This window comes from Phaseolus vulgaris, chromosome 6 (assembly GCF_051622355.1).
Source record: "Phaseolus vulgaris cultivar YP4 chromosome 6, ASM5162235v1, whole genome shotgun sequence".
Taxonomy (NCBI): Eukaryota; Viridiplantae; Streptophyta; class Magnoliopsida; order Fabales; family Fabaceae; genus Phaseolus; species Phaseolus vulgaris.
This window is the reverse complement of record NC_143503.1, coordinates 18,715,260-18,736,947: the sequence shown is the minus strand read 5'-3', so window position 1 is coordinate 18,736,947 and position 21,688 is coordinate 18,715,260. Positions and strand designations below refer to the sequence as shown.

Below are 21,688 nucleotides of genomic sequence, written 5' to 3'. Positions count from 1 at the left end.
AAACACTTATTTTAGAATTGTAAAACATGACTATTGAAGAAAAACTAACAGTCATAGGTTACAAATGGATATTGAAAATAAAATATAAGGCTAATGAAATAGTTAAAAGGTATAAAGCAAAGCTAGTAGCAAAGGGATGCATACAAACAAAAGGCATTGACTATCTTAACACTTTATGTCCAGTAACAATGATGACCACCATAAGGTTGCTTCTATCTTTAATTAAGAATTGAAACAATTAAACATAAACAATGTCTTTTTTACTTGGACAGTTAAAAGAAGATGTATACATGGTTGCTCCTCCTGGATTGACTTCTATTCAACCAGGACAAATTTGTAAATTAGAAAAGGCTTTAAATGGCCTTAAGCAAGACAAAAGAATGTGTTTTGCCAAACTATCATTCTTTTTATAAATGATCATTATTTGTTCATTAATTATTCAGAAAGATCTTTTACAACATTATTGGAGTATGTGGATGATATAATATTGACAGAAAATGTTAAAGAGTTGATTGAGCGAATCAAGCAAGTCTTGAATCAAACATTCAAAATTAAGGATAATGTGGATTTAAGATATTTTCTAGTTCTTGAAATAGCAAAAAGTAAGAAAAGGAATGAATGAAGAAAATATGCACTGAAATTGTTAACAGATGCAGGTCTTTTAGCCTGCAACCTACACTTACTCAAATTGATAATCATGCAAAATTATCTTATGTTGGATGTGCTCCTTTCACAGATGTTCAAGTCTATAAAACATTGATTTTGGAAGACTTATGTATCTCACTAATACTCGACCTGACATAACCTTTTCTGTGTAACAACTTTCTCAATTTCTTCCTATGCCTGCAATTGCTCACTATAATGCAATAATTAGAATTCTCAACTAAAGGAGCTCCGAGTCTTGGTTCCAATGCTCATTTAAAAATCTTTTGTGATAATGATTTGAGCACTTGTAATGATTCAAGACAATCAGTGACCGGTTGTAATGTGTATCTTGGAAATTCCCTCATATCTTGAAAATCAAAGAAACAAGGAACAATATCAAAGAGTTCATTTGAAGCTGAATATAAGGCAATGACCACTATTACATGTAAAATTCAATAACTAATCTTTTTAAAGATTTCAAAGTTCTTTTTTAGTAACCATCTTTTTTATAGTGACAATAACTCAACAAGATACATTGCAGTAAATCCAGTGTTTCATAAGCGTACGAAACACATAGAAATAGATTGTCACATTGTTAGGAAAAAATTGAATGGTCTCATACATTTACTTCCCATTTCTACCACAGAGCAACAAACTAACATTTATACCAAAGCCTTAAGTCCTCAATCTTTCATGAGTATTTATTCCAAGTTGGATCTTATCAATATTTTCTCCTCAGGGCTAACAAAGGATATGGACACAAGACTTCTAAAAGGAAACTAATATTAATTTTGTCTTTTCTAATTCTTAGTTGTTTTTCTTTGTACATATGTCTAGCCTTTATTTTGTCTTTTCCTATTCTAGTCTTTGTTGACTCTTTATTTTATATTTTGTCTCTTTAACTACCTAGAATGAATGTACCGCTTGTATGTATTCAGTTTGCTTTGATTTAAGTAAAGAAAATAAAATAGAAGAAATATTCTTTCTCGTATCTTTTTTTGTCTTCTTTTTTTCTCTTTTGTTTATCTCGGTTCTTTCTTTTTATAATAGTACAAAAATAACTTTGATGTATGCAAGATTACCTCAACAATTCAGTAATATTTCAGTCAGATTGATAAGTGTCCTTCTTTCCAGTAAGAATCATTGAAATTTGAAGCCCTCTACTAAATGCTTCATTAAATAGCAACCGAGTTTGAAACTCTGACACAAATGGAAACCAAGACAAAATGGTTGTTGGCAAGAATACTATTAATCCCATTACATATTCATAAGCTCTGGATAGCTCTTTCACCGAGTCCAATAGTTTAGCTCCTTTCAAGCATACCTTGCATGCTTGTGCAATCTTGAATGTGAAAAAGAAGGGAACATCAGTTTTTCTGGATAAATGAAACTCTTCCTTGTAAAATTGTGTTAAAGTAAAATATATTGCAATATTTCTTCAATCTGCCTAAGACATGTCAGATAATGGTTTTATTTGGATAATTTTTAGTTTCTAGAAAATTAAGTTCAAATAGGGTCAATTTGACAAAACAGACCAAAAGTTGTTCCTAATTAATGCTTCTAGAACGTTCAAAAGTTTTAACTTACCAGAATAATGGCCCATCCAGAGGGCATGAAGGCAATAATGGCAGCAAACAAATCTGATATGGTGAGTCCACACACCACAAATAATACAGTCATGGCTGCGAAAAAGCCAAGGAAGAGAAGGGCCTTCAGAATACGAAACATGAGCTGAAAGTCGGTGCCAAATCTTCGTCTTGCCATGGATACCAACTGATATATACAGACAGCAGAAAACAAATGAATTAGTACTGCAGAAAAGTGAACTAATTTAACTGTACAGTGCCTAAAATGATCTAAAAGCTCCCTTTATTTTATGAAAATAAATGTTTTATGACTAAAATTTAAACTAGAAGCAAAAAATCACTTTGGTTAATAAGATTTTGTGTCAAGCAAATGATTAGGCTTAAATTGAAGCAGTAGTAGTAGTCTTATACAAAATCACTCTTGATCCCCATTTAGAATTTGTACATACCCTCAATACGATAAGTATTATTATTAGAACTGCCCAAGAAAGTCCAAATACCTACAATGAAAAACCAAAGGTAGTAAGATGGTGCCAACAAAACTTGCAACCGTTAATAGGATTGGAGAATACACAAAAAGACTTACTCTACCTGCAACTCCTTGTTATGATGAGAGATATCCATGTGGTAGACAATACCATATTGGTACATGAAGAAGCGAAATGCAAGAATAATCTCAAGTATTTTTCCCCTGATATTTGAGTGTTTCATATGTTCATTTTCTTCATCCCACCAAGATTCCCAGCTTTTGTCAGCTGAAATACCAATTCCGCCACGATTCCCCATCCAGCGTTTCCAATCTGACCAATCATCCACAGTTTTTTGCCAATCAAAGCCAGAAGGATTAAACCAGAAAGGAGCAAACAACCAGGAAGTGGCCAAAAACCACATTGAGATTGTGATGAACAAATAATGATGTGGCATGCAATATGACTCCCCATAGACTTCACAAACAATCAATAGCAGAAGTATCTCAAGGCCCTTCACAAAATGACTTCGTGAGTACATCCTGTAGTTTTCAGCAAACTTTGCATGGAAGACAACAAACCCACGACCAGTTGATCTATATTTAGAGCCCCCATGTAAGAGTGTCATTCCATAATAATGAGCTTTTGTTCCAAGCTGGAAAGAAAAGAACACAGAGGCTAGGTGCAGTTGCATGATGATAAAATCACCCAAGGCTGTGCGAAATCCCTTCTCCAAGCCAATCTCCATAACCATGGGCAGCACAAGCAGTAAGCCTAACTGAACAACAGACTGAGTTACCAAAGCCTCTTCAAGGGCTTTGCTGTAATGTATGTTTGGACTTTGAAGAATTTCTTTCTCAACACCACTCAAAACCATATATAAACGTCCATATAAGAACACATACACAGTCAACACAATTATCTGAAAAATTCATAACATCCAAATACAGGCATTAGCATAAGTCCATTTTAAACACCAAAAGGAGAGACATGTGCTTTTGTATTTAGTTGTCTGGTAATATCTGTAATTGTATTGTACATTCTAGTTTTCCAATATTTCACCACTATACAGACAGTAAAACACGCCAACTCAAAAATTAAGTTGTTGTCATAGATTTCTTTAAAAATTTAGGAATGTTCCCATATCTAATATCAGATTAAGATATGTGATTTTGATAAAAAGATACACCTTTTGCTATCTTCCACTTTCAAAAGGTCAACACAATCTCAAATGAGCCTGAATTAAACTAAAGAGAAAACCCTCAGTTTTTCCTTCAAAGTTACATGCTGGTATGCCCATCAAAAGTGTTGGTTGCCAAATCAATCTTTCAAAGATTTAAATTGTCACCAAATTATTTCCACAAGGATCTAAAATGTCACTATATAGGTCCATGTGGAAGACTAAAGTGTTGACTAAACAAATTTTTGAAAGACTAAACATTAGAACAAGGCTACTCTAATATTTAGTCACCAATTTTTTTTAGGACTATATATCGCCAATTTAAGGTTTCTCTAAACTAAATGAACCACACATTAAATACTTATTAAGCATTGTCTACACTCCTTATTTTATGTAATACACGTGTCTTGGCACAAAGTGCTTAAATTAAGCCTCAAGAAATCACTCATTTCATGAAAAATTGTAGATAGATTTCTATCCACATATCTTAAACTATCCAATAAGATCCCCAAAATGAGATTTAATCAATTACCATGCTACTGAAGTAGACACCAACTGTTGTGAAGTAGAATGACAACATTCTGTAGAAGTCAAATCGTTGTCCAAGTCGATAAACATCCCGGCTAAGTGATTGTTCTCCATTTCCATTTGCAACCTTGGCATCAAATAGTGATATCTGATTCATGCCCACATCACGCCCCTTACCTAGTTGTATGTATTCATGTTGTGTGATAAATCCTTGACGTAGAGTTGAATTGAACCCTGAGAATGTCAAGCATAATTAGTCAAAAATTCCCACAAACATAAATCACCAATGTGAATTTGAATTGAAAGCAGAATTAGTTGAAAATTTAGATCCGTAGGGTAGCAATTACTATTAGTACCTGCAAATATATCTTCACTTAAGTTTATAACTTTTGATGCTTTGCTTAAGCCACCTCTTGTTATGTGGAAGATTCGGTCAAATATATCAGGATGACCATAATGAAACCGGACCCTGCAAATTCAGAAATGTGGATTACTTAACTGGAGTAAAAAAAAAAAGGTTAGTTCATAGAGAATAAAGCAAGACTGTCCTATTCTTGAATTAAATTCAGTTGCAGCACAGAGTAGTGACATGTCTGTGCTCTGTTCATGTTTCAAGCCTAAAGGGATTTTTGTGGGAAAGTAAATAAATAATAAATCAAACCCTTTCTTGTACATTAACTAAGCGGAGGAAACAAAATAGAGAATAAGGTAAAAGGTACAAAAGCTGTGAAAACAATATGAAAATCCCAGGGGATTATTATACTTACAGTCAGTATCACAGGACAAAAAAATTGAGACTAACCTTAATGGATTTGCCAAAATTCTTTGGCCAATGGTGACAAAACTTGTCTCCTGGTTTGACATAAACCAAGCAAGTGAAGAAACACTGCAAAATAAGAAACACATAAGCATATATAACTTGTGCCAATTCAAGTTTGATGATGTAGAAGTATATATTTTCTTGATCGTGAAAAATTAATTCAAACAAAACTTAATATTAGATATTGTGACAACACATACCTTCCGGTAAATATATGCTCCCTTATACCCAATATGGTGGGTTTCCGTCTCCCACTACGTCGGAATTCTTCCAATACATTTCGCATTTTGAAAGCTTCTTCATAGTAGTTATCCTTAACAGAAGAAACAATGAATTAGGGAGGAGCATTGAGTTATACAGAAAGTGCTACTTAATTTGTATTAAATTGAAGTCCCCGGAAAAGTTACCTGATTCATGTCTATGGTTTGCAAGGCTTCTCCACGAGTAAATACAATGGCATGATTTTGGTTTTCAGGTTTCCCTTCACCAATTCCTGTTGGAGGACCAGGTAGCTTGATGCGATATATTTCCTAGTAATGCAATACCAAATAATTTGAACTAAATGTAAGGCTATTCATAACGGAAAACCAACTTAACATGAATTGAGCAACGTGTGCACAATATCAAACTATTTCATCATATAGTTAGGCACAACAGTAACACAATAGAAAATCTCTTCAGTTTATACTTTATACCATGCAAATAGTAGCACATAACATCCTTTAGTTTGACACCCTAATAATATTCTTATAGAATTATAGTAGCTGTAATCATATCTTTCCATTTGCTTCAGCTCTAAAGTATCTGCTCCATATTTATTTCTCCATTGTTAAAGAAGTGGTTAGTTAACTGTTGGATAAAAACAACTTAAATTGGTCCTTTTAGTTGAATTTCTGTCTACTTTCAATCTTTTATTTTCAACAATTCAAGAATTCCATTCTCCATACATTTGAATTAAATCTTTTAAAATATGTGGCCTTATGTAAAGAGGATAGAAGAGAAATAAAGAATGAAAAAACTAATACTAACTTATACGCATTACAAAGTATTGATGTGCTGCTATGTTCATAAAAAATAGAGCGCTAACCTTTATTTACACTAATTATGACCATAAGTAAATTAGGAAAACGAATCATTATAAGATAGGAAAATATAGGAATCAATCCTAAGAGATAATGAGAATTCGCTAAAATTCATCTTAAAGGATAATATTAAGCTATAATAAGATATTTTCATATAATTCTAAAATCTAGATTCCAAAGCTTCAAAGAGATAAACCCAGGAGTGTTACGACAGCTTTTCCCATTGCCAACAATGACTAAACACATTCTACACATTGCCTCCAACCACTTCAAGATCCTATAATCTACAAATCAAACTAAAAAGTCACACAAGCATGTGGTTGTCACATGTTAGATGCATTAATTGTCTGTCCACTATTGGATTGAGCGCTAATCATTAGGCCAAAACCTATTAATCACGGTGTAACTCTTTCTACTTAAGAGCGTAATAGCCTAAGCATTACAATTCAATTGTAACTTGGTTCACTTAGCCTACACTATGGAACAGTTGATGTCACCTGCAACAATCTTTCCCTCAGCAATTGCCTCGCTAGAAACAATTAATGCTACCTACAACAATCTCCCTTTAGCAATTGTCTATTTGGAATCGAACTCATGACTTTGACTTTGATACTGTTAGATATAATTAGATACTATGAGATATTATAGATATTGTTAGACATTTCATATGGGCTTAGCCCATATGTTTCTTTTCCTATATAAACATAACCCTATGTGTTATATATACACAAGGAATTTACCCTATTTTTTTTTCCCTTTAATATGGTATTTAGAGCATAGGGAAGCCTTCATCTTTGCTGCTGAAAATGAAACTTTGATGCCTCCAAATTTGTGAAAAGAACTTGATGCCCGTGCTGCTGTGTTTGGGGCTTAGTTCAAGGTACTTTAGTATTTGTAAAATTTATTCTTAATCCAAAGCACAGCTGAATCAATCTGGTTTTGAAAATGAAAAGTGTTTTTCTAAGCTAAGTGAAAAACAACCGATTGATTTCTTGGTTTAGTCGATTGTTTTACACCCAACTTTTTTGGAGGGTTTTCAAATTGTTTTTGACTTGATTGACTAACTGTCAAAACCAATTCAACCGGTTAAAACGACATTTCAACCGGTTGATTTTTGAATTTCTTAACAGTTTTTCAAAATCCTATTAAATTTGTTTTCAGTTGATTTGAAACTGTTTTGGCTCGTGTTTAACTGCCTAAAACGGCAAGTTTGAAGAGCTATAAAACTGGGTTACCCTCCATATTTGAATATACAGAAAGAGAGATTAAGAAACTATTTTGAGAGAGATTTGATTCAAGCTTAGCAAGATTGCCTAAGGCTGTGCAATTGGTTCAAGAAGTGAATTAGGAGCTCTATGATTTCCTGTACACCAGGTGTAATCTGTTCCTTCTATTCTTGTTGTTGCATAATCAGGAGAATTATGCTGTAATTAAGTGCAGATTCCATTTTATATTTATTAGGACAGATTTGTTAGTGATTTGATTTTATTTGATTTGTACAGCTTTAAACAACCATTATAAATGTTTTTTATTACCTATTATTTTCTTTCTTAATTAGATCGTAAAACAGTATATAAATAGAGATTGTAATCACATTTGTAATACAAATCAGAAATATATTTCATCTATTTCTTTCTATTCCTTTCAACTTGGTATCAGAGCTCCTGATCTGGGAGACTCTGTTTCTGCAATTTTTTGGCAGCCTTCATTGCTGCAATTACTTTTCTAGGCAGCCTTCATTGCTGCAAATACTACCGCTGCCGACCTCTACCTCCGCTGCCGACCGACGTGCCGACCTCCGCTGCCGACCTCCGTAACCGACCTCCGCTGCCGACCGACGTAGCCGACCTCTGACGCCGACCTCCACTGCCGCCCGACGTTGACAGACGTGCCGACCTCCGACGCCGACCTTCGTTGCCGACCTCCGACGCCGACCTTCGTTGCCGACCTCCGACGCCGACCTCAACCTCCGCTGCCGGCCGACGTAGCCGACCTCCGCTGCCGACCTCCGACGCCGACCTCCGCCGTTGACCGCTGCTGCTGGAATATTTTTTTCCAAACAAAAATCACCACCAGTTTTGTCGTATTTCGGTCAACTCTTACCAATGACAACTAACAACACAACCTCTCTTAGCTCCAATGATTTGCCGATGTTGCAAAGTAGTTATCGTCTCAATGGAAACAACTACCTGCAATGGGCCCAGTTGGTTCGTGCTACTCTCAAAGGAAGGAAGAAATTGAGTCACCTAGAAGGGAACCCTCCAGCCAAAACTGATTCGAAATATGAAGACTGGGATGATGAAGACTCTCTTATCATGACCTGGTTATGGAATTCTATGACGCCAGAGATTAGCCGAAATTGTATGTTCTTCTCCACTGCTAAGGAGATTTGGGAAAACCTTTGTCAAACATACTCTGACAAAAGATACTGCAGCATGGTACGAGATAGAAAACAAGATCTTTCATACCACCCAAGGGAGCCTTTCAGTAACAAACTACTATGGTATGTTGAATGGTTTATGGATCGAATTAGATCAATATCAAAATTTGAAGATGAAGTGCACATATGACTCTATTGCACTAACACAATTTCTTGAAAAGGGTACGCATATTTAAATTTCTTTCTGAATTAAACCCTGAATTTGATCCAATTAGGATTCAGATCTTGGGAAAGGAAAATTTCCCTTCTCTCTCAGAGGTTTTTCACATTGTACGAGGGGAAGAAACTCGGTTAGTAATGTTGGATGGGGGCAACTCCGTTGATAGTTCAGCTCTAAGTACTAACAACTTTGGTGATAGTTCAGCTGTGGCGACTGGCAAGGGCCCTATAAAAGGTTCATTTCCTTCATTTGGAAAGCCTCCCACAAAGGCTAATCATGAAGATCGTTGGTGCAGTTATTGTAAAAAGACAGGTCATACTAAGGAAAGATGCTTCAAACTTCATGGAAAGGAGAAGGTCTTGGAACGTATTGGAGGATTCAAAGGTACCATACAAAGGCATGCTAATCAAGCATCATCTGACTCTGAAAGTACGACCTTACCTTTCCCTCAAATAGCAGAGGAGGTCCCCTCACTCAGCAAAGAAGAGTTGGAACGTTTACGAGCTCTCATGAACTCTCTTAGTAAGACTAGCTCTTGTTCTTTAACCATGAGTGGTAAGAGTTCTAGTTTCTTATCCTTTAATGCTTCTGGTACTGAGAATATCTGGATTATAGACTCTGGTGCTACTGATCATATGACACCTTATTCCTCTTATTTATCATCCTACAATGCCTTATCTTATAACCAACATATTACTGTAGCTAATGGTTCCAATACCCCCATTACTGGTCGTGGTAATATCCACCTTCAACCTTCCTTCCCTTTAAAAAATGTGTTTCATGTTCCCAACCTATCTAATAACCTCTTGTCAATTCTTAAGATTACCCAAGATTTAAATTGTGCAATAACATTTTTTCCTTCCCATTGTGTTTTTCAGGATCTTGCCACGAGGAAGACAATTGGACTTGCTAAAGAGCAGGGCGGGTTATATTACTTACAACAGGAAGAAACTAAAAAATGTGCTAAACTACAGGCACACACTTCTAGTCTTCAGCAAGGCACTGAATCTTGGTCATCTTCTCAGATATGGCTTCAACACAGACGTCTTGGACATCCTCCTTTTAGTACCCTAAAATCCTTATTTCATGTTTTATTTACAAAATTATCGGTTGAGTCTTTTCATTGTGATGTTTGTCAGTTTGCTAAACACCATAGAACAACTTTTCCTTCGAATAATAATAGAAGTTCAAAACCTTTTGATCTTATTCATTCTGATGTATGGGGACCTTCATCTATTCCTAATATCTCGGGTGCAAAATGGTTTGTTTCATTTATTGATGGTTGTACTCGCGTTACCTGGATATTCCTCATGAAAGATAAGTTTGAAGTTTTTCACTTGTTTGTAAATTTTTACAAAATGGTTCAAACACAATTTGAAAGACCAATTAAGAGATTACGTTCTGATAATGGACGAGAATATGTCAACCAGAACCTTTCAAAGTTTCTTCAGGAAAATGGAGTTGTTCATGAATTAACCTATGTGGACACTCCACAACAAAATGGGGTTGCTGAAAGAAAAAATCGTCATCTCCTTGAGGTAACTAGAGCTTTACTTTTCCAAATGTCTATTCCAAAATCTTACTGGGGGAAGCCGTCCTGACTGCCACTTATTTGATTAATAGATTACCTTCTCGGGTTCTAGAGGGTGTTACTCCTATTCAGCTTATGACCATATTCTATCCTTTTATTCCCATGTTAACTAGTCTTCAGAGTCGTGTCTTTGGTTGTCCAGCTTTTGTACATGTTCATAGCCCGTATCGAGGTAAGTTAGATCCTCGTGCCATCAAATGTGTCTTCATTGGTTATGCCCCCAACAAAAAGGGTACAAATGTTATCATCCTCAAAGTCGTAAAGTTTATGTTTCCAAAGATGTCAGCTTCCATGAAACAAAGTCTTTCTTTCCTAGTTCTTAGCTTCAGGGGGAGAGTATTCAAGAAGCTGAGGACCTTGAGTTGCCACCTTTTCCTTTGTTGCAGAATTTCGTTCTTAGGGAGAATGACAAAGACCCTATGCCAACATCATTACCAGAGAAGAATAATGAGGACAGATACTTTGGGAAACAATACCAACGAAGGCAACAAGAACCCGTCCTGATCGAACAGCAACTTCAATTGTCCAAACCGAAGGTAAGAACTCATACCTATGAGACTCTTGAGGACACTTTAAATAAAACTAACCTAGATGATTTACCTATTGCCTTGAGAAAAGAAAAAAGATCTTGTGCCAAATATCCTATATCTCAATTTGTGTCTACAGAAAAACTTTCTATGCAGCACCAGATTTTCTTTCAGCTATTGATTCTATTAGAATCCCTACATCAGTACAAGAAGCCTTAAAGGATGAGAACTGGATTCGAGCCATGAATGAAGAAATGAAGGCATTAGAAAAGAATGAGACTTGGGAGATTGTAGGGAGACCAAAGGATAAGAAGGCAGTGGGTTGTCGGTGGATATACACAGTGAAGTATCAGTCTAATGGCACGTTGGATCGATATAAAGCAAGGTTAGTTGCAAAAGGGTACACTCAAACCTATGGGATCGATTATGAGGAAACTTTTGCTCCAGTAGCAAAAATGAATACAGTCATAATTATTCTCTCCTTGGCAGCGCACTTTGATTGGGAGATGCATCAGTTTGATGTTAAGAATGCCTTCTTGCATGGATGCTTGGAGGAAGAAGTATACATGGAGATTCCACCGGGTTATGGTAATGTTAATGAAGAAAATAAGGTGTGCAAACTTAAGAAGGCCTTGTATGGTCTTAAACAATCACCTCGTGCTTGGTTTGGAAGGTTTCCTCAAGCTATGGTATCTTTCTGGTACCGACAAAGCCAAGGTGACCATACTCTGTTTATAAAACACTCTCAGAATGGTAAACTCACTCTACTTTTGGTCTATGTAGATGATATGATTATTACAGGTGATGATGAGATTGAAAAACAAAATTTGAAGGAGAGACTAGCTGCTCAATTTGAGATGAAGGATCTTGGGAAGCTGAAGTACTTTCTTGGGATAGAAGTTGCTTACTCAAGACAGGGCATCTTTATTTCTCAAAGGAAATACATCCTTGATCTTCTCAAAGAGACTGGTAAGTTGGGTTGTAAGCCCACTGGAGTGCCAATAGAGCAAAATCATAGGATTGGGAATGATGAGGAAAACCCAAAAGTGGAGAAGACACAATATCAAAGACTTGTGGGGAAACTCATTTATCTATCACACACTAGGCCAGACATAGCCTATGCAATTAGTGTGGTTAGCCAATTTATGCATGATCCAAGGGAAAGACACTCACAGGCAATAGATAGAATTCTTCAGTACTTAAAAGCCTCCCCAAGAAAAGGATTCTTATTCAAAAAAGGGGAAAACTTATTCATGAAAGTATATACTGATGCTGACTATGCAGGATCGATTGTTGATAGGAGATCCACCACAGGATACTGCATGATCAAGTTGCAAGACCAAGTGCAGAGACGGAATTTAGAGCCATGGCTCAAGGGGTGTGTGAACTATTATGGGTGAAGATCATACTTGATGACCTTAAAATAAAATATGAAGCTCCTATGGGCTTGGCGTGTGATAATAAGTCTGCTATCAGTATTGCACACAATCCGGTTCAACATGATCGAACAAAGCACGTAGAGATAGACCGACACTTTATTAAGGAAAAGTTGGATGATGGTCTTATAGCCACTGAGTACATCCCGTCAAGACTACAATTGGCAGATATGTTTACTAAAGGACTTCCCACAAAACAATTCGAAGATCTTACTTGCAAGTTGGGAATGATAGATATACATTCACCAACTTGAGGGGGAGTGTTGCATAATCAGGAGAATTATGTTGTAATTAAGTGCAGATTCCATTTTATATTTATTAAGACAGATTTGTTAGTGATTTGATTTTATTTGATTTGTACAGCTTTAAACAACCATTATAATTGTCTTTTATTACTTATTATTTCCTTCCTTAATTAGATCGTAAAACAGTCTATAAATAGAGACTGTAATCACATTTGTAATACAAATCAGAAATACATTCCATCTATTTCTTTCTATTCCTTTCAACTCTTGTAATTGTTTTTCCTTTTGTATATTTGTAAAACAGTAAATCTGTAAGGTCAGAGGTTGATCTAACTATGTTTGTGTGAAAAGGCAAAGAGGGTGTGTTCTTGTGTGATCAAGATCACCTCTTTGTAGTGTTGTGTGATTGTAATCTGTTGTTGGTTACTTAGTGAAATACCCAAAGGTTTTCTGGGGACTGGATGTAACTCTGGTAAGGAGTGAACCAGTATAATTGATTGTGTGAAATTTCTCTCTCTCTCACTTATTACAAACTGTTTGATGTGGTTTTTGTCTCTGGTGCTATAAACAACCGGTTAAATCGAAATTTCAACCGATTGTTTTTCTGCTAACAGTTTTATCAGCTTTGATTTCTTGGCTTCCCTGATTGCTCTTTCTGTAATTCTTCATAAATCTTCATTATTAGCTAACATTTGCGAAAATTTTGTGTTAAACAATTCACCCCCTGTTGTTTAGGCCATTAATTCTTACATTTGCTACTGCCGCCAATTGACCGGGGACTGGATTTGTCCTTATCCTCTATGGCTTCTTTCGCTGTCGTTGCCACTGTGGCTTCTTCTGCTGTCATTATGTCGGATCCGTCTATTTATACTAATTATGTCAATGTTCATCTTTCCATTGACAAATTGGATGGAACAAATTATGACACTGGGTCATTAGATATTAAATTATGGCTTAAGAGTCAAAGTTATGTTGATCATCTTACCCACCCTAATGTTGCTGAAAATGAGGTTTCCTGTTGGTTGAAAATTGATGCTCAATTATGCATTGTTATCAAATCTACTGTTCACTCATCTTAAAACAATTTTTTCGTACCTATGAGACATGTTCAGAGGTTTGGGAACAAGAAAAATTATTATACACCAATGATACATAACGTCTTTATGGTGTGTCAAAATCTTCTCACGGTTGTTGCTCCCAAACATCTTGATGGTACAATGGTGGAATATTTGGATAAACTTCATGCTCTTCTTCATGATTTTAATGAGTTATTACCTCCTGCCCCTACTCCTTCTCAAGAACTAGAACAAAGATCCAAGTTCTTCATGTTATTGGGTTTACATGGCCTTCCTGATGATTATTCTCATGTTCGTGGTCAAATTTTAGGATCTCCTATCGTGCCCAATTTTACTTCCATTTGTTCTACCCTTCTGCGTGTGTCAGGTAAACATACCACTAATATAATGTCTCATGTTGATGACTCTTCTACTTTGGTCTCTTAGCATAATGATCGTACTCACCCTCACAAGCCGGGCAAAGGGCATCACAAGTGTGACCATTATGGCAAACTTAGTTACAAAATTGATAGATGTTATGCCTTACATGGTAGTCCTCCTAAATTTGTTGCGGTTGCTCAGTTACTTCAATTGATAACCCAAGTCAGCCTGTTATTTTCAATGAATTTCTTAAATGGTATGAGGATCGTTAGAACCCTAGTTCCACGGCTTTTGTTGCACATTCAGGTACATCTTTTGTTGTCCTCACTCACTCCACTTCCCTTGGCCCTTGGGTTCTAGATTTAGGTGCCACAGATCACATAACTGGTAATAAATCTTTTTTCTCTTCCCTATCTACTACGAGTTATTTACCTTCGGTTACCATGGCCAATGGATATAGGGTACCATCACATGGTGTTGGTCCTATTAATCTTTTTCCTTCTTTATCTATTGATTATGTTCTTTATGTCCCTGGGTTTCCATTTCACTTATTATCCATTGATCGTCTCACTTGTTCCCTTGATTGTGTTATTTATTTTACCAAAGATTTTGTTTCTTTGTAGGACCAAAGTTCGGGACAGATGATTGGCACCGGATGTGAGTCTCATGGACTTTATCAACTACAAATCTATGCACATGTTGGCGCGATTATGGATTCTCCATCTCTCATTCATGCTTACTTGGGTCATCCTAGTCTTGCCAAGATGCAGCAGTTTGTTCCAAGTTTGTCTAATGTGTCTACTTTATCGTGAGTCGTGTAAGTTAGAAAAGCACATTCGTAGTTCTTTTTCTAGTAGTGTCTCACAACGTGCTTCATCTCCTTTTGCCTTAGTTCACTCTGACATTTGGGGACCAAGTCGTATTAAGTCTAATTTAGGAGTTCAGTATTTTGATACTTTTATTAATGATTATTCAAGATGTACTTGGGTATTTTTAATGAAAAATCGTTCTGAGTTGTTTTCTATATTTCAAATATTTCCTAATGAAATTAAAAATCAATTTGGAATTTCCATTCGAATTTTACGCAGTGATAATGGACGTGAGTATCTTTTTCATTCTTTTAAAAATTTTATGGCTTCTCATGGTATTCTTCATCAAACTTCATGTGCTTATACACCTCAACAAAATGGGGTAGCTAAGAACAAGAATAGACATCTTGTTGAAACAACTCGTACTATTTTAATCCATGGTGATGTTCCTCAGCGTTTTTGGGGTAATGTTGTTCTTAGTGCATGTTATCTCATTAATCGCATGCCATCATTAGTTTTAGATGACAAAATTCCTCATTCTATTTTATTTCCACATGACCCTTTCCACTCTTTATCTACCAAAGTTTTTGGGTCCACATGCTTTGTTCATAATTTTAGTCCTACCCATGATAAGTTATCTCCAAACTCACAAATTTGTCTTTTTAGGGTTCACTAGATCACAAAAAGGATATAAATATTTCTCACCTTTTTTAAATCATTATTTTATTTCAGCATATGTCACCTTAATCTTCCCTTTATTTTAAGTCTTGTCCTTCTTCTATGTCGTCATCTAATCAAGTTACTATTCCTCTTGTTGTGCCTAATGCACCTAACGATTCACCACCGCCACCAACTCTTCAGGTGTATAGTCGTCATCAAACGCCTCATCGTTCATCAACTGACTCTCTTTTGGTGCCAACACCTCATCCCCCTTCAGCTCTGACAGTTGAACCTCCAGCAGTTGAACCTAATCTTCCTATTTCTATTCGTAAAGGTATACGTTCTACTCGTAATCCCTCTCCACATTATACTACTTTGAGTTACCACAGACTATCTCAACCCTTTTATACCTGCCTTTCGTCTATTTCTTTTGTATCCATTCCAAAATCTGTAAGTAATGCCTTAGCTCGTCATGGTTGGCGTCAGGCCATGCTTGATGAAATGAATGCGCTTCAGTAATGGAACTTGGGAACTTGTTCCTTTACCAACTAGGAAATCTCTTGTTGGTTGCAGTGGTATTTTGCTATCAAAGTTGGTCCTTATGGTACTATTGATCGTCTCAAGGCTCGTCTTGTGGCTAAGAGTTTTACCCAAAATTTTTGTTTAGACTACGGTGATACTTTTTCTCCAATGGCAAAGATGGCTTTTGTTTGCTTATTCATAGCTATGGCTGCTCTTCAACAATGGCCTCTTTATCAACTAGAATGCAAAAATACTTTTCTTAATGGGGATTTGCAGGAAGAAATTTATATGGAGCAACCACCGAGTTTTGTTGCTCATGGGGAGTCTCCTGGATTGGTATGTCATCTTCGCAAATCCTTATATGGCCTTAAGCAGTCTCCTAGGGCTTGGTTTGGAAAATTTAGCAATGTTGTTCAATAGTTTGGTATGACTTGCAATGAAGCAGATCATTCAGTTTATTATTGTCACTCAAGTATTGGGTGTATCTATCTTGTAGTATATGTTGATGACATTGTTCTTACAGGAAGTGATCACCATGGCATCTCACAAGTAAAACAACACCTTAAGTTTGGTAAGTCAATTTCTTAATTCTCCATGTGAAGATCATTGGAATGCAGTCATTCGTATAGTGAAGTACATTAAAGGATCTCATGGAAAAGGTTTGTTATATGGTCATAATAACCATACTAAAGTCGTTTGTTATTCAGATGCTGATTGGGCAGGATCTCCTTCTGATAGAAGATCAACTTCCGGTTATTATGTGTCCATTGGTGATAACTTGATCTCTTAGAATAGCAAGAAACAAAGTATTGTGGCGAGATCTAGTGCATAAGCAGAATATAGAGCTATGGTGGCCTTGGCTACTTGTGAGCTTATTTGGCTTAAACAGTCTCTTAAAAAACTAAACATATTGAGATTGATTGTCATTTCATTCGAGAAAAGATCATATCGAGAGATATGAAGATTGAATTTGTTAATTCAAATAATCAATTAGCAGATATTTTTACTAAACCCTTACGAGGGTCTAGGATTGATTACTATTAAGAAGTGAACTTTAAGCCTAACTCAACCTCATAAAACTGGCTTATGAGGTGAGGTTTGCACCCACTTATATATTATGAAATTTCCTAATCTCTAGTCGATGTGGGATCTCCAGCACATTCCCTCACGCAGAAAATTATAAGAAAGGACATATTACACAGTGTGCTGAGGAGTTTTGGTAGTGGCTAGTCTCACAGGGCAGAAATGCACGGCTTCTTTTATATTTTTTTTTTTCAGTTTAACTTTTGATATTTCCTGCAATTTTCAATGTAATCATTGCTTATTCTCTGAATTTCTTGATATCATTCTTATCATAATTTCAGTATCTATAACATACCTAGCATAATTTCTTATTGGTTGAGCATTAAAAAAATTACACTGGCAGACAATAGATATTAAATTCCATTAAATATGGAAAAAACACAGCTCGCGATAAATCATGAAACAAGGATGTTTTGTCCGTACCTGATCATACTTGTCCCCTCCCTTGACAAGAACAGAGTAATAAACATTCTGAGATTTTCCATCCTTTGTCTCTTCTGTTTTATCTATGTAAGCAACACGAAGGGCTGAATTCCTGCATGGAATGTTCCATTTTTCAATTCAATCCCATTGTTGTTTTACAAATACAAGAACTAATAAAAGTTGAGCAACTGGTTGTACTGACTCACGTTAACATCAGATTGAGAATGTTATTATAGCAGCTTCTGTCTCTAGGATTTTTGGACTTCTTCTGAGAACCATACACTTGACAAGAAACAACATATGTGAACTTTAAATCAGCCATAGCTTGTGCATCTTCGAGAAGCTTCTTATTTGTTTCATAAGAATACATTCTCCGGTAGCCTTCAGAGAGAGCTGCAAGAGAAAAGACGTGTATTTCATCTATAAATGAAAGGCTTGTGCATATCTCAGAATTTTAACTTGAACGCAGTATGCAAATAGAGAAATAACCATTGACTCCCGCAGACTCGATGAAGCATTGAAGGATCAAAGCTTGCCAATAGTACATCATTCCTCTCACTAACAAAAACAAGAAGTTGAAAAACAACATTTAAATTGGAATGAATATTAAAATCTAGCAATGAAAATACTGTTCATTACTATCAAGACCTGTTCGATAGAGTGTCTGCCCTCTGTAAGATGCCCACTGGCGCATTAACTCTTCCTTGTCTTCTTCAAGATCTTCACTTTTTAGTCGTTCATGGAAATTGGCCCATTCATCTACAGTACATTAGTTTCAGTCAGTAAATGAGTGCACATATACAAGAGGAACAGAAATAAAAGTAAGCATATAAAAATACTCACCAGGATATATCTTGGTTAGGTAGAATAAAATTGATATCCCATCTTCATTTTCCTTATTGAGTTCTTCATCAGAATATAGAACATCTTCTTTGAAATAGGGTGTCAGAACACTGAAGCAATATTCAGATAAGTTACATTTCACAGTAGTATGAGGGAAATTTGTTAGGATATTAACACTAATGTTAAAAGTTTAGCATTATTCGAATATGCTGTGAAGTGTATTTAGGTTTTACGTTTGATAGTTCGGCCAGATATTAGTTAATTTGTCACTTTAGTACAACAACCAATAAATAACAGAGCATGTGGTTAGGTTTAAGCACAACTTCTCCAATAATTCTCTCAGCAAAAGCAAACAATCATCCATATTTGGGAAAGTCAACAAGTAGATACTTCGATGCAGCCATAATAAATGAGGTGTCAACATGTAGTGCTAACCTAGTTAGGATTATAACCTGTATAGTGATGCAATAGCCTTTTTATCTTGATTTAAAAGGAAACAATAAAGAGAAATAGTAATGAAAAAGGACATCTTATTAGTATCTAAATATGCTCTTATACCATATTACAAAGTGGACTTTAAGCCTAACTCAACCCCATAAAACCGGCTCATGGGGTGAGGTTTGCCCCCACTTATATACAATAAAATATTCTCATCTCTAGTCGATGTGGGATCTCCAACACACCCTCCTTACACCGAAAGTGACAGCTCGTGCGTGGGACAACATATTATGGGTGATCTGATAACGGCCCGATAACGGGTGACACGATAGGCCCAACAAACAGTCACTAGGATAGACTTTAAATGCCTCTGATACCAAGTTGAAAGAAATAGATGAAATGTATTTTTGATGTATTTGATAAATGTGATTACAGTCTCTATTTATAGACAGTTTTATAACCTAATTAAGTAAAGAAATAATAGGTAATGAAAGTCAAACATAATGGGTGTCTAAAGTTGTACAAATCAAATAAAATAAAATCACTAACAAATTTGTCCTAATAAATATAGAATGGAATCTGCACTTAATTACAGCATAATTCTCTTGATTATGCAACAGGTTTAGTAGACATTGTGCACACACAACAATTCATCCATCATTTCAACACAAAATAGAGTATACCAATGTGTTTATTATACACTGAATCAGAAAACCTGTAAGATAGAAACTCCCAAAAGGGTCCAAAACCTCCTACTATCACTAACAAATCTGTCCTAATAAATATAGAATGGAATCTGCACTTAATTACAGCATAATTCTCTTGATTATGCAACAGGTTTAGTAGACATTGTGCACACACAACAATTCATCCATCATTTCAACACAAAATAGAGTATACTAATCTGAATCAGAAAACCTGTAAGATAGAAACTCCCAAAAGGAAAAAAGAACTTCTCTGTATAACACTTGCAATGTACAAACAATTTACACATACAACACTGGCACTCAAAGGGTCCAAAACCTCCTACTATCAACACAATATTTTTCTGCCTACCCTCACCCCAGAACCTGCAAACACATATATACACAGCTTCCTAACATAACAACCACAAAAACACTAACAAACTCTTCAGCTACTTGAATTAAATAAAATAGCTATATTTCTCTCTCCCTTATTCTCCTTTCATGGACCTTAATAGGAGGTCCTGTCCTAACAGTTTGTCCATGGTTTAAGCTCAAAGCACTCTTGTTTGGGCGGTGGGTCATGAAAAACCATTCATGACTTTGTCCTTCAATTTAATCAATACTTGTTCTATTTTTCCCCTTTCCTTTCAATATATAATTAGCATATCACAATGACTGACCTGAAGGACAACATATCCCGAACTTTGGGAGCCTTTGGCATGTTCATAAATAAGGAATTTGCAAAGAATGTAATACGACGGCGGGCTTCTACATTTTGGGGAACATTTATGGCTGATTCCTTGACTGTTAAAAGCAAATGAAGCCTAATAACCTACAGAGAGAAAACAGAAACTTGTAAGCAACAACACATTCAAAAGGAAAAATGTAATAGATTCACTAAATTACAATCGTCAAGACTACCTTCTCCATCACTGCTCTCTTGTGTGTAAAAGAAGTGTCAACGTTGACAAACCTCTGCCCTGTCTTAAAATTATGTTCAGGTGTTTGCAAAAACCTGGAGAAGGAAGAACCAAATCAATATTGTAAAGCAGTACTTACTATCTCGTTTAAGAAAAAAAATCATAAACCTAAGTTCCAGTGACTGTTTCAAACATACGAATGGCCATCAACCATGACATCCTGTATGATAATTTCTACAATATCTTGCAGGACATTGACTATTTGGGATTCAAGTTGGCCGTCTTCAGATTGCTGCCAATGGGTTAAAAATAATATTTATAAACCTGAATAAGTCTTACAAGAAGGAACTGAAGTATACTGAGAAAAAAAGGTAGCATGATTGGGAAAACGTACCAGTAGAGTTAAGAATTTCTCTAACTTCTCGCTGAGTGAAGGTAAGCCACTCATATTCAGTTCCTTGACAAATTTTTCATCACGTATACACTGTTCTACTTTATCACATATACTGCTCACAACCCTGTCTCATAGATGGAAGAAACCCAATACTCATGAGGATTCCATTAAGAAGAAAATTAAATGGGAGAACAGAGGCTATACAAATATTTCTCTCTTACAGCTTATCTTCTGCTTCTAGCAGAAGGTGCAATATTATCTCCTTGAGAGTCTCATAGCATTCAACAACTGCTGAATACATATACCCATCACTCTTTATCTTTTTGATCAAATCATCATCAGTCTCCTTCTTATAATCTTTTGCCATGTCAACAGCAATAGTAATCTGTCACATTGAAAAAAAAATTAGAAAAGCAAAAGACACGTCCATTCAGTCATAATAAACTTCTGGCCATGGGAACCACTCATATGACACACCTTACTAGCAAGCAAGAATGGAGGCCACTGAATTACAGAAACATAACTAGCAGTGTATGGGACGAGAAGCAAATCTCTATCCCTGGACAATTAGAGTTAAAAATATAATCAGAAGCTTGAAATTCGGAACCAGGCATGCAATGCAAGAAGTATCAGGTCAGTAGTTCGGACCTGTTACTGATGAGGTCTTCCTCTCTCATAGAATTTATAAATTCATTCCAAACTTGAGAGAAGTATGCAATATTATTCCGTTCATAGGTCTCATCCTGACACCAAAAATTCATTCACAA

General features: G+C 35.9%; 1 protein-coding gene across 11 annotated transcripts in view; it reads right to left on the bottom strand.

The window, feature by feature from the left end:
* Window positions 1-640: 640 nt before the first annotated feature.
* LOC137831123 (callose synthase 7) overlaps window positions 641-21,688 on the bottom strand; it is a 42,423-nt gene continuing 21,375 nt past the window's right edge. For 5 of the 11 annotated variants that reach the window (XM_090304002.1, XM_090304003.1, XM_090304004.1 and 2 more), the window contains 22 exons: window positions 21,570-21,664; window positions 21,399-21,480; window positions 21,143-21,306; window positions 20,922-21,045; window positions 20,725-20,819; window positions 20,529-20,622; window positions 20,288-20,439; window positions 18,484-18,593; window positions 18,289-18,399; window positions 18,130-18,198; window positions 17,847-18,033; window positions 17,641-17,752; window positions 5,634-5,756; window positions 5,427-5,539; window positions 5,209-5,292; window positions 4,763-4,875; window positions 4,411-4,640; window positions 2,823-3,620; window positions 2,681-2,731; window positions 2,233-2,418; window positions 1,728-1,987; window positions 641-1,012 (listed from right to left, as the gene is read on the bottom strand). In XM_090304002.1, coding sequence (XP_090160128.1) covers window positions 1,748-1,987; window positions 2,233-2,418; window positions 2,681-2,731; window positions 2,823-3,620; window positions 4,411-4,640; window positions 4,763-4,875; window positions 5,209-5,292; window positions 5,427-5,539; window positions 5,634-5,756; window positions 17,641-17,752; window positions 17,847-18,033; window positions 18,130-18,198; window positions 18,289-18,399; window positions 18,484-18,593; window positions 20,288-20,439; window positions 20,529-20,622; window positions 20,725-20,819; window positions 20,922-21,045; window positions 21,143-21,306; window positions 21,399-21,480; window positions 21,570-21,664 — 3,333 coding nt within the window. In that variant the 3' untranslated portion in view covers window positions 641-1,012; window positions 1,728-1,747. Of the gene's footprint in view, window positions 1,013-1,727; window positions 1,988-2,232; window positions 2,419-2,680; window positions 2,732-2,817; window positions 3,621-4,410; window positions 4,641-4,762; window positions 4,876-5,208; window positions 5,293-5,426; window positions 5,540-5,633; window positions 5,757-17,640; window positions 17,753-17,846; window positions 18,034-18,129; window positions 18,199-18,288; window positions 18,400-18,483; window positions 18,594-20,287; window positions 20,440-20,528; window positions 20,623-20,666; window positions 20,820-20,921; window positions 21,046-21,142; window positions 21,307-21,398; window positions 21,481-21,569; window positions 21,665-21,688 lie in introns of those variants that run through there. The other 6 variants (XM_090304009.1, XM_090304008.1, XR_011084342.2 and 3 more) reach the window with 5 other exon arrangements.